A 12,260-nucleotide genomic window follows, 5' to 3' on the forward strand; every position below is an offset into this window, starting at 1 on the left:
CCTTCCCCCCCCCACTACACTCTCCAGCAGCTGCTGTTACTCTATAACAATATGGCAGCCAACGTCCCTCCCTCCGCTGAGACCCTTCTCAGTGGTGCCGCCGCCCACCCTCCCAAGACCGCTGAAGAAATCGCCAACCAATATGACCTCCTGCCCAAGTTGATCCCCTACCTCGATCGCCACTTGGTCTTCCCTCTTCTCGAATTCAGCTCCGGCGGCCAGGATGACGACCGGGAAACCATCCGTGCCAAGTATGAATTGCTTAAGCACACCAACATGACCGACTACGTCGCCAATCTCTGGAAGGAAATCAACAACTCCGACTCCATCCCCGAAGAGTTCATCAAGAAGCGTGAGGAGGTTCTCGCCAAGTTGCAACACTACCAGGACCAGAGCGCCAAGATCACCGAGCTCCTGCAGGATGAGAGTGTCGTGGGCAACCTGCGCAGCGACAAGGTCGCCAACTTGAAGTTCCTCGAGGAGCAGCACGGTGTCACGATCGAGATGGTCAACAGCCTCTACGACTATGGTCGTTTCCAGTACAGCTGCGGTAGCTACGGCAATGCTGCTGAGCTCCTCTACCAGTTCCGTGTCCTGTCCACCGACAACGACAAGGTTGCCTCCGCCACCTGGGGTAAGCTCGCCTCGGAGATTCTGACCACCAGCTGGGAGGGTGCGATGGAGGAGGTTCTGAAGGTCAAGGATTCCATTGAGACCCGTCTCTTCAACAACCCCCTGGGACAACTGCAGAACCGCTCTTGGTTGATCACCTGGTCCCTGTTCCCCTTCTTCAACTACGACCCCGCTCGCGATGTCTTGACCGACCTCTTTTTCTCCCCCGCCTACATCAACACCATCCAGACCAGCTGCCCCTGGATCCTGCGGTACCTCGCTGCCGCCGTCATCACCAACCGCAATCGCGCCCACAAGAGCACCAGCGTCTACCAGAAGCAATTGAAGGATCTGATCCGGGTCGTTCGCCAGGAGGGCTACGAATACTCCGACCCCATCACCGACTTCGTCAAGGCGCTTTATGTTGATTTCGACTTCGAGGAGGCCCAGAAGAAGCTGGGTGAGGCCGAGGATGTGTTGCGGAGCGACTTCTTCCTCGTCTCTGCTGCCGATGCTTTCGTCGAGGCCGCTCGTCACCTCATCTCCGAGAGCTACTGCAAGATCCACCAGCGCATTGATATCAAGTACGTGCTACGAGAGAGCGGATATAAGAAATGATGTGACTAACCCGGACTGTAGGGACTTGTCCACCCGTTTGGGTCTGAACCAGGACGATGGTGAGAAGTGGATCGTCAACCTGATCCGCGACACCAGAGTCGATGCCAAGATCGACTACAAGGAGGGCACTGTTATCATGAACCACCCCCCTCAGTCGGTTTACCAGCAGGTTATTGAGAAGACCAAGGGTGCCTTCTTCCGGACACAAGTTCTGAGGTAAGTTCGATCCGAGGGAACCCTTTAAAGTATATAGTCTAATGGATCCTACAGCGCGGCCGTTGCGAAATAAATGACAACCCTTCTTTGAAGTTTTCTCTGAAACAAGAATTTCGTCCTTTTACCCTTCTCTTAATGGTTCTTCCATGTTAGTAGTATTTCCCGCCGAAGTGCGGCGGGCTTCCTGAAATGATGGGACCAAGCAGAGTGGCATCAGGCTGGCGTTCAGGTGGTCCACTTTTCATGTCTTTCTTCTTTTTTACCTCTTTTTGCTTATGTCTCTCTTCCCCATGAACCTGTCTATTTCCCCCCTATGTATCTCTTTGTCGACATGCTTTCAGGTGAGCCTTTTTTTTGGTGTGACGATCCACGCCCGACCTGGAAGAAAAGCAAAAAAAAACTAAAAGAAGTACTGTCGAAGTTTCCACCGGGACAACTTTTTATCTTCTGTAAAGGATTAGCAATTTGGGGATCAAAGAAGCGACAAATGGGGCGGAGCAGCTGAGTGGTACACTGTACCAATCGCTCCTCAGCTTCTGTCTCGCTTATGATTGAATCTCCTGATGCCGAGGGAACATTGAACCCACTATTGCCTCATGCCGTGTGATTGGTTGGTCTATGCAGTTACGAATGATCTATAGAGATGATGGAATTGAATGTTGAATCTAGATCTATCTTTTTTGGTTGTTCACTTCTTATTCTAATACAGTCAGAGCTCTACCCACAAATCAACATACACACTTAAACTTCGGGATATCTACTACCTCACCCGCCTCCGACTTGACCCCAGCCCCCTTATGCGCCATCGCCCACCCGTCTCACCATGACCATTGGTATAACCGGCACCCCTCATCCACACAATCTCATTAATGTACGGCTCGTCCCCTCCTCTACCCCCCGAATATCGAGCTGTCGGACTTGCCCCGCTACTGCTGCAGCTGCTATAGCTACAGCCATAGCTCCCACCGGCGCTCTCACCAGCCATACGAAGCGACTCCTGCCGTTCGTATTCCCTGGACATAGCCGCGAGATCGTCGATCTGGTCCTATATTTTTTTCGACGGGAGTAGTGTTAGGACGGTATTCCTCGAAAGTCTTAGTGCAGGATGGCTACTGTTTCCAGTCAGGAAAAGACGTACCCGCGTCAATGGTACGCCAGTGATGAGGTAGCCGTCTCGGCCCTGTGGCGAGGGAGTCTGTGGTTAGTAACTGTCGTTGATCATTGGGGGGGATATTCGGTGGGGATGGGGAGGGATATACATGCTATATGTATGTATGTAGCATATATCATTGGGAGAAGGCGAAGTATTGCTGAGTGGCACACCTGATAGGAGTACGGCCGCGCACTTGCCGCTGGGCCCAGGAAGTACTGGATCTGGCTGAGGACGATGGAGCGCGAGAGCCCGTAGCCGGGGAGCCAGTAATGCTGGGTCTCTGGGGGTGGCATTGTCGGTCTTTTGTGTCTCTGTGGGATGTTGTATACTGGATGTGATGTTGGTGGGAGGTATATACGGGGTTTTGGTATGTATAGTTCGTGAAGGACGAATCAAGTTCAGAAAGTATTGTATGTTCTCAACTCAACAACGAGGAAAGCACACGCTTCCATTGTGTATTTATAGCCAGGGCCCAAATCCTCGACTATGCAAGGGAAATATCGCTCGTTGCTTAGCTGGTTTGTCGCTAGCCCTGTCATGCGTCTCTGGGCCTGTCTATGTGAATGCTTCGCTTTGCTGCATCCCTATGTATGTACTTTAGCTGTGGAGCTGTGGTTTCTACTACTGATAGGGTTCATGATTCAGCTGATGTAGCAATCGTTTCCCGAGTGTGAGAACAGCCATGAATGCATAAATCTATTCTCAAGACCAGATATATACATATGGAGTATATCAACGAAGAGAGGGAGAGAGGAAAAAGACAGCCCTACTATCACTGCTAGAATGCAGTCCCGTAGCGAACAGAAAAAGCAAGCCCGCCTCACTCCTTCCCATCCAACCACCACCATCCTCTTCTACACCGTTTCTTCTGAACAGCCCCAAAAAGTGAGGCTGTGTCCGTCAAAGAAAACAAATGAACCAGGCGAACTCGACCCCCCGCAAATCATAAGCTTAGGCGTGGTGGGAATTGTTTCAGTTTAGCCAAGTCGGATATTGCTTGTTTGACTTTCATGTTGCTGCAGCGCCAGAAACTATGCATGCAGTTCTGATGTGGTGGCTACAGGACAGTTATGCATGTACAGTGCTGAGAATATGTGCTTTGGGATCTGGTGCCGTGGCTCCAGGAACTTGAAGTTCGCTTCAGGTGGATTGTGGCATGGTGTAGGATTTGGTTAGTAAGGGGATTTCTGATGGATTGGGCCAGGCGCTTTTGATCCCCGTGGGTGTACTGTAGAGGTCTAGATAGTGATAGCATCTTCTGATGATGGCGTTCAGTGGACACAGATGAGGGGCAGTTGCTTTTCCTTTTACACTGGCGTCACCTGATATTGTTTTCAAACTATCTTACTCGGGGTTTCTTGTAAGAAGTCGCTGTATGAACTAGGTATCTTAATCTCTTACACTTGTCAAGATGTCCTCCTCGTCATGATGCTGGTCGAAGCAGCACGGCAACGCCTAGGATCTGGATTACTCCATCTCGTTCATGCGGTGGGTCAAGCACGCGGTTTCTGGCAATCGAACGGCTGACCGCTTCATGGCTGTTTCAGATCCCAGCCATCCAGTGATCGAGCCAGCCATGAGGGGTTCCATTGCTCTTGAATGCAGGAATCTTGCAAGACGAATCAAGCTCAGTTTTAGGCAGACTGTCAGCAAAAGAAGCCCACATGAGAGCAACATGACCAAGGGCCATAGGCAGATTGACACTTAAGACTCTTCAGACGTCAGGCTGCTCATCGAGACTGCTAAGATTTCGTGGTCGAAGCGAAGGAAGTGAACATTATCGAAGAGTATAGATGGAGCTGCAGGTAGAAGGTAAAGTCATAGTACAGAGATCCAAATCAACATGCCGATGCGGAAGACAAACCTCTTGAGCTAGTACAATTCCCCAGCTCAAGAAGGGAAAATCAATATTCAGAATCACCAAAACGCTTCTTGCATTACTGTCTATGATCTTTTCGTGACTCATCCAGACAAAAGGCATACTTGCAGCAAAATATCATGCAAAGAATCGTTCCGCATCCATTAGTTGCCCTCCGGGGGAACATATGGGTTCACAAGCATGTCGCTAAACCTGTTTCATGAATTAGCATCGACGTTCAATGTATCTGGGCTACTCGGACACTGCTGGCTCATCACATACTTCTCAAGCTTCTCCTTTCCTCTGACTTCCTCAACCAACAAAGGCATCCGGACAACGTTGAAGTCCTCGTAGAGTTCCTCGATCTGCTCAAGATACTTCTTCTGCATCTTTCTGCGTGCGTTACACTGTTCGCACGCGCTGCTCTGCTTAGGGAATAACAGTTGGTTGACGACGATAGCATGGGTGTCGATGTTGTAGCTGGTCAACTCCTGGATCATGCGCTCGGTTTCGTACAGAGACAGGAACTCAGCGATGCAGACACAGACGAAGGTGGTAAGGTCGGCATCCTTGAACTGGGAGTTCACCTCGCTAATCGTCTCCCGGAGAGACTCCATCTTCTGCAACAGCTCGTCGATATTCTGACCGCCGGGCAAAGCTCCACGGGAGCCCAGAATGGAGTTGAGCATAGGGCCAAACTGAGAGGACAGCTGCGACAGTTTCGCGAGAGCCTTCTCGAGGACGGTGGGGAATTGGAGGAAGCGGAGAGTGTGGCCGGTGGGCGCAGTGTCGAAAACGATAACCTCGTAGGACAGGGACTTGACTTGCTTCAAGACCTCAGCGAAGGACATGGCTTCGTCAACACCGGGGATCTAGTGAACCAATCGTTAGCCAATGTAAGCTCCGTGATGCATGCGCGCAAAGGCCATGGGGTGTGGAGCGTACGCTGAAAGCCAGATCCTGCATCATGCCGCCCACACCCATCCCGGACAAAGGATCATCTCCCTGGCCTTCACCACTAGCCAAAAGGTCCTGGATACTGCCATTGGGGTCGATCTCCATGGCGCTCAAATTGGTATAGCCATCGACCAGTCGAGCCTCCTTTCCAAACTTCTGTCCAAAGGCATCGCTCAGGTTGTGTGCGGGGTCGGTGGAAATAAGCAGAACGGACTTGCGGACTTTGGCCAGCTGAATCGCAAGCGAGCAGGAGGTCGTAGTCTTGCCGACACCTCCCTTACCACCGACGAAGATCCAGCGCAAGGTTTTCTGGTTGACGACCGACTGGAGCGTGGGCTCCATGAGGTCGTCGCTATGCACGACAGTGGAGGACATGGTAGGGGGTCGAAAAGGGAAAAGATCAAGGCTATGGTTTGGTTGTGTATCTGGTCTGGAGAACAGAGGTAGAAAAGGAGTAAGCTTTAGTTAGCGCTTGACAGACTTGCAGTGTTGATTTGGAGCTTGGACTTTACCACGTAACTTACGGGTTCCCCGCAGAGTCCTGAAACCTTCGTATAAGGCGGTCGGTGGGATTTCGAGAAGTTTCGTAAGAAGAGCTGCGTCACCCCACGCTAGTAGTTGAGGGAGGTAAACTGACAGGCCACTTGGAAGGTACTTCTATACAGCAACAATGGTTCGCGAGAGTCGTACAGCGCCAGAGACAGCAGGCGGTTCTTGTCTCAGCTCTTTTCAGCAGTTGCTCAAGCGGCACGTGCCACGTGCTACGTGCTAGAGCCATCACGGGTCATTTTACCTTACCTTCTGCCTCAGGCGCCGCAACAACCCCGCGCACTCAGCAAGTTATATAGTCTGTATAGAGTTATCGCTCCCTATCGCTTCGAATCACCCCCCGCGCGACATGCAGCCCATCCCCTCTGAATGTGTCGGAGATCAAGTCCCTCTGCAACGGCTAGGAGCCGGTTGCCCAGTGGTCTTGGGAAACTCTCTTTTGAGTACACTCCGACCTGAACGGTCTTGCGATCAAGTCCATGCAGTGGCCCCATATTGCCTGGAATCCCTTCAACACTCATCGGTGATGCGGTTGTCATGATGATACGTTCTGTCAGCATCGGGATCAGCCAAGCAGGAGTTTGCATCGCTTATACAAGAGGATGTCCACTCCTTGTCTTCTTTGGGACCCTCTTTAGTGGCACTTGATCATTCACACTCATGCTATCAAGCCGTGGGAATATTATACATGGCATTAAAGCTGAGGTTCAACCTGCATAGATGTCTGGTGGGCCTACAGTTGGAGAAGAATGTGAGTCCAAGTGTAGTTAGTGCATTGTGCATTAAATAGAGTAGCGCTGGCAGGCACGGAGCACCTCATCACCACAACATCGTCCGCGCAAAATGAGGCTCTACATGCCGTGAATCACATATTATATTGCTCATCCTACTCATGTTTCAGCATAAAGCAGAGAGGCCATGAACCTTAAGAAAGACTGCCAGCTAGCTCTACCTCGCAATACCTGTATCTGTACCTGTACAGTACTTAGTACAGTACTTCCAACTCAGCCGGTCTGGAAGTAGTAGTGTAGCTTGGACGTCGGTTGATAATATCCGACTGCATCATAATCTACCTCCCTCCAAGATCAAATGGTAAAAGACTGCTTTCGCCTCAGCCGATAGCTTCAATGGGAATCGCGAATTAGAGGTAAGTTACAATTGTTGAATGATGGACTAGTTAGCCGTGATACCTTCCTATAGGCGGATTGCAAGATCCGGTGCTAGAGTCATTTCTAATACTCCGTGCCTCCACCAGAGAATCCAATACAACCACTGGCTGCATCTTTGAACATCGTCTGACTTGGATCCACGTGTTTGCCCCCCAAAATAGTCTATGGAAAACAATCCGTGTCAATTGGTGTTGTTCCCACTTTGACACGGAATGCCTTATGACTTATAGCCGAGTCTACCATACAATGTGTGTAAGATGTATGAGTACTCGGTAAAACACGCGCCATGGATCTATCATGCATCCTGGGTTATCCGGCCTTGCTAGCTCATTTCTCCTTTGCATAAAATGCAGTTGCGTGCCTGTGCTCCGTTTTGGGGGAAGCTAAGGGGAATAAGCCTCCCGCACCTGGAGACCCGGCTCTGGGAGGGTCCCTGCCACCTGGAAAAGTCTAAAGTGGACACCACAAGAACGATGCTGAGCATGAACGGCCACAAAATATTCACAGCAAGAACTTGGAAAGCGATTGGCTTATCGACTATCAATTATCGACTATCGACTATCGATAGATGTGTTCTGGCCGGCCTATTGGGGCTCCATGTGGAGAGAGACAATGAACTCCAAACTTACTCCTCCCAAGTCTTTCCCCCTCGGCATGGAAGGCTCACACCATCTGGCCGAGTCCGATCACCCATCCAGAGATTGGGGTGGCAATTCAATAGAGACTCCTACCGAATCGGTTTCGATGCAAATGAAATACCGCGACAATGGTATCACGTGACAAAATCCACGGGACGAACGTTCCGGAGCATTGCGTCATCGAGGACGATCCAATCATGGAGGAGATGTGTCACTCAACGTTCCGAAGAAGATTCCCCCTGAAACCAGCAGAACAGGTTAAGTTGAAATTGGAGCCGGAGATGGAAGGGGAGAGGAGGGGTCCCGGGGGGGGGTGGAAGCATAACCTGCTTGAGCCAATCCTGAGCCCTGGGAAGAGGGCCGTCAATGAGCCATTCATCCATTCATGCCGGCGATTCATGTCACCCTCGACTGCAGTCTCGACCACTGAGTCGACGCAGATCCTGACCGCCCTGCAGCCGGACAAACATAGTGTCCGATTCGTGATTCGTTCACCTGGGCGGGGGCTCACAAACGGGCCCGTGAGTGGCTGAACTAAGGGAGCTAAGTGGGGAAGACTTTAGTTGGACATCGAAGGAAAAATTCCTGTCGTCGTCACCGTGATCTCATCCATTGCTGCCAAATCAAACCCCCCTTCTTCTTCTGCTGCTGCTGCTGGTTCTGGTTCTGCTTCTGCTTCTGCTTCTGCCAGTCACTGCAGTCAAGTCAGTCATCAGTCAGTTCTAGCCTGCTTGTTGCATCTCGTAGTACGGAACTAGAAAATTAAGAATTATGTAGAAAGTGGCTGCACTTCTTGTGCCTACCTGCCCCCAACCTATTTTCTACCCCTGGATAGCGAAGCAACATTCTTGTAACCCGAGGCCGAAACAGCGAGCAAGCGCAGGAAAAAGACCTTGTCCTCGGTTGTTAAACTCGCCAGTCGTTCCGCCGTCATTTTCAACGATCACGTCCACCCGGATTCCGCTCGTCACATTGGTTGAAAAGTGTTCCCGAGAGCCCACCATCTCCAAGACCCAAGTTCTTCTGTCCAAGTAAGGGCCAGCCAGCATTCGCCTGCATAATCATCCAGTCAATTTTTTCCCTGGTCTAGTCAACTTTTTTCTTTTTTTTTTTTCGGTTGGTCCTTTTCCCCTCTGGGTCTCCTTTTCTTCCCGTTGGCTATCAATAATCTATTCCGAAGGCTTTGGAAGAATCTGCCCGGAGACAGATACAGTATTGTAAAAAAAGGAGGGAAGGCCAAAAAAAAAAGCTTCCAGAAAGAACGGCTGAGTAGATATAGATCCAAAACCTTGCAAGAAGGATGACCGCAAAAAGCAAGTATCCATTCAAAAAAAAAAAAAAAAAAAAAGGAGAGAATCTCCTAAAAGAAACAGATTATCTTCATTACTGGTGAGGGTTGCACTTTGGCTGGTACCCGTGGGCTTTTTGTAGTTCAGGGTTGCATGGTTCCGGGCGTGACATAATAATAAGACCGAAGAAAAAGAGAAAAAGAGAAAAAGAGTCGAGTTCATTTTAGGCTAGGCTTAGCTCACGATATTCGACCGCCTCCCCTCCCTCCTTCCCTCCCCTCCCCTAAAACTAAAACTTCTCCGGGCCTGCCTACGTCACAACTTTTCTTTCTTCCCTTTCCACCTTCTACTCATACTACCACCATCAACTACTATTATCATCTTACTTACGCCAGTCCAGTGACCCTCCTCGGGTTGAACTACAGTACTTCCCATCCCCAATCTCTATTTCGCGACTGAACAACCGGACGACAACAAGTCGATTGACCAGAGAGTCGGCGTCAGGCCTTGCTTTCTCTTCTTTCTACCTGTATCTGTTATCCTTGTTCTAGTCGTCGCCATCTGTTCTGGTCTTTGCCACTTCATCCGCTCGCTCTTAGCCCTTATTTTTCTTTTATTTTTCCTGCCCGTCCACCACCCACCCCCCCCAAAAGTCACCTGCCGACTCCCTCGCTTTTAATATACCGACCACCACCCCCCTCAGAGACTATGTCTGCGGTCGTCGCTACGACTATTTCGACCAGCTTGCCGAATAATCCTTCGCATCGTAATACATCGCCAATGGACGCGAAAAAAGCTGGTCTCGAGAGCGAAGGTGAGTCGACTGTGCGGTGTGTGCGTGTGTCATGATGGGTTTTGATCCTCCGTGTGCGCGTGTATTCGCAGTACCTTTACCTTTTTGCCTTATGCAAAATCGCTATTGTACTTTGCATTTCTCCCTATGCTCTTCTTGTTAAGTCTTGGCCTGTTTGGGCTTGGTTGTACGCCACTGTTCCTCAAATGTTTTGTTCCACGCCCTCGCCATCGGGATGACCTCACAATTGGCGTCATCGATGGGTATCGTTATCAGATCCCTTCAGAACCCTACCCGTCCATGCGATGCGAACACAACATCGTCGTTCGCATCCTAACCATCACTTCCATCATCACACCCTTGACCTATTGACTATTGTCGTCGCGCTTTGGGCTTCATCTACCCTCTTGGCTGCATTACTGACGCGATCTTCCTTTGAGCGACAGACTCCCGGGCGCCATCGTCGGATGTCAAAGACTCCAAGCCTGATGTAGACTCTCAAACCTCGTTGGCGCCTCCTCCGCGACCAGCCATAACAAGTGCTACTGATACCCCCGACTACTTCAACTCGGTTCATAATCCCTTTTCTCTGGAACCCAACCCCTTCGAGCAGTCCTTCAGTGGCGGTGGTTCTGGCGAAACGCCAGGCAAATCCATACTTCCTCCTGTTGCAGCTCTCACTTCTCCTGCCCTGCCTGGCACTACCTCAGCCGGCGGTGGCTACGGCTGGTCCAACTCGTTGCGCTCTGGGCCTCTTAGCCCAGCCATGCTCGCAGGCCCGACTGGCTCCAATGATTACTTCGATAGTATTGGCCGGGGTTTCCCTACTCCCAACGAATCCTCTCTCCGTACTGGCCTGACTCCTGGTGGAGGAGGCTCTATGTTCCCTGCCCCTAGTCCAAACTCCCAGGCACTCCTTCAACAGCTGCAAAGTGGTGGTGCGACGCCATCCACCATCGAGTTCCACCGGACTGCTTTGAATGCTGCGAAGAAGAATAGTCTTAATGGTCCCACGTCTAATCCAGCCGTTGAATCCGATCCAGCATCACAGTCCTCCAACATGGACATCAAACCAAGCCAGCCAGCAGGAGCCGACCCCTTCGGTCACCATGATGCTGCTGATGCAGCTAATGGACTGTTCATGCTAGCCAAGGGTGGACAGGCAAACCCTAACCAATTCCCTGTTGCCAACCAGACATCAATTCAGCCACAGAACATTCAGTCCAATGAACAATCTCTCGACGCTGGCGCTGATAGACGTAACTCGCAGAACATTAATGGGTTGGCCCACGGCGGCCGGTCGTCAAGTGATGCTTCTGATATGCAAGGCGAACAAACGAAGCCTGCTGCCAAGGGTAAGGCTAAGAAGGCCACTGCTGCCAAGACTGGTGCCGCCGCGAACAACAGACGCAAGGCTGAGGATGCGCCCAAGGGTGCCAACAAGAAGGTTAAAACGAGTAACAGTGGTAGTACCGAACCTCCTTCGGATATCGGTGACTCGGACGATGATGAGGATGATATGAAGAAGAAGGGCACGGCAGACACGAAGAAGATGACTGATGAAGAGAAGAGAAAGAACTTCCTGGAAAGGAACAGGTGAGCTAAATTTTCTGGTACCTGTCGTCCAATTCAAACGGTTATGCTAACAGGCAGCGTCAGGGTCGCGGCACTGAAATGTCGTCAACGAAAGAAGCAGTGGCTCGCTAACCTTCAGGCTAAGGTTGAACTCTTCACCTCTGAGAACGATGCACTTACCGCCACTGTTACTCAGTTGCGGGAAGAGATTGTCAACCTCAAGACTCTATTGCTTGCGCATAAAGACTGCCCAGTCTCGCAAGCCCAGGGTCTCGGCCCTCTAATGATGAACGGCATGGCGACCGGATTTGATGCTCATCCATATAATATCCCAAGCCAAATGGGAATGCAAGGACCGCCAATTCCTGCCCAGGGGCTCCGACGATAATGAGCCGTGTACACGATTGATTTTATTCTATGATGAGCTCTTGGACCGCACTAAACATTGCAGAGAGCAGATGCCATATCGGTGCCAGTCCAGCCCGGCTTCTTTTTAAGCTCTGTATTGTTGGCTATCTGTGTCCCATGCTTCTGTTTTATTCTTATATTTTTTCTTTCTCTCTTTCATTTACCTCTACCTTTGCTTTGCTTCAAAAAGGGGTTTCTTCGGGGTTACCGGGGGCTTTTCTTTTTCATGGGTTAACGTTAGGGTTGTTTGGGATTGCTGCCTTTTTTAGCGTGTCTTACTAGGGAACAATGACATGGATGCTATTTCTATTTGAGTCATCTACTTCTCAACAGACCACGCATTGGGTTGAATTGACTTGGATTGACTTGAATTGACTTGAATTGACTTGAATTGACTTGAATTGACTTGAATTGACTTGAATTGA

The 12,260-nt window shown here is 50.5% G+C and overlaps 4 protein-coding genes across 4 annotated transcripts in view; 2 read left to right on the forward strand and 2 right to left on the reverse strand.

The window, feature by feature from the left end:
* Positions 1–51: 51 nt before the first annotated feature.
* Positions 52–1,519, forward strand: BO95DRAFT_461404 (eukaryotic translation initiation factor 3 subunit E; the record flags this gene model as incomplete). Its single annotated transcript, XM_025588819.1, has 3 exons — positions 52–1,196; positions 1,252–1,446; positions 1,501–1,519. The coding sequence occupies 3 exons, from the start codon at positions 52–54 to the stop codon at positions 1,517–1,519; spliced, it is 1,359 nt and encodes a 452-aa protein (XP_025444507.1).
* Positions 1,520–2,154: 635 nt separating this feature from the next.
* Positions 2,155–2,892, reverse strand: BO95DRAFT_408890 (uncharacterized protein; the record flags this gene model as incomplete). Its single annotated transcript, XM_025584120.1, has 4 exons — positions 2,155–2,331; positions 2,365–2,491; positions 2,585–2,626; positions 2,770–2,892. The coding sequence occupies 4 exons, from the start codon at positions 2,890–2,892 to the stop codon at positions 2,207–2,209; spliced, it is 417 nt and encodes a 138-aa protein (XP_025444508.1). The 3' UTR covers positions 2,155–2,206.
* A 1,572-nt stretch (positions 2,893–4,464) lies between these two features.
* Positions 4,465–6,036, reverse strand: BO95DRAFT_63359 (ArsA family ATPase). Its single transcript, XM_025592105.1, has 3 exons — positions 5,403–6,036; positions 4,740–5,329; positions 4,465–4,670 (listed from the first exon to the last, which is right to left on the reverse strand). The coding sequence occupies exons 1-3, from the start codon at positions 5,787–5,789 to the stop codon at positions 4,622–4,624; spliced, it is 1,026 nt and encodes a 341-aa protein (XP_025444509.1). The 5' UTR covers positions 5,790–6,036; the 3' UTR covers positions 4,465–4,621.
* Positions 6,037–9,767: 3,731 nt separating this feature from the next.
* atfA (bZIP transcription factor atfA) overlaps positions 9,768–12,260 on the forward strand; it is a gene marked incomplete at its 5' end in the record, with an annotated part of 2,508 nt that continues 15 nt past the window's right edge. Inside the window, 3 exons of the mRNA XM_025583452.1 lie at positions 9,768–9,873; positions 10,299–11,448; positions 11,512–12,260. The exon at positions 11,512–12,260 is cut by the window's right edge and continues 15 nt beyond it. Coding sequence (XP_025444510.1) covers positions 9,768–9,873; positions 10,299–11,448; positions 11,512–11,815 — 1,560 coding nt within the window. The 3' untranslated portion in view covers positions 11,816–12,260. The remainder of the gene's footprint in view (positions 9,874–10,298; positions 11,449–11,511) is intronic.

The sequence above is a fragment of the Aspergillus brunneoviolaceus genome (genome assembly GCF_003184695.1).
Source record: "Aspergillus brunneoviolaceus CBS 621.78 unplaced genomic scaffold BO95scaffold_17, whole genome shotgun sequence".
Classification (NCBI taxonomy): domain Eukaryota; kingdom Fungi; phylum Ascomycota; class Eurotiomycetes; order Eurotiales; family Aspergillaceae; genus Aspergillus; species Aspergillus brunneoviolaceus.

Bases quoted from the DNA above. Each gene is read 5' to 3' on its own strand.
- BO95DRAFT_63359 (XM_025592105.1), bottom strand. From the start codon at position 5,789: ATGTCCTCCACTGTCGTGCATAGCGACGACCTCATGGAGCCCACGCTC. The intron at 5,330-5,402 runs GTACGCTCCACA...TTGGTTCACTAG, and splicing joins TGCAGGATCTGGCTTTCAGC to ATCCCCGGTGTTGACGAAGC. The intron at 4,671-4,739 runs GTATGTGATGAG...TTCATGAAACAG, and splicing joins GGAAAGGAGAAGCTTGAGAA to GTTTAGCGACATGCTTGTGA.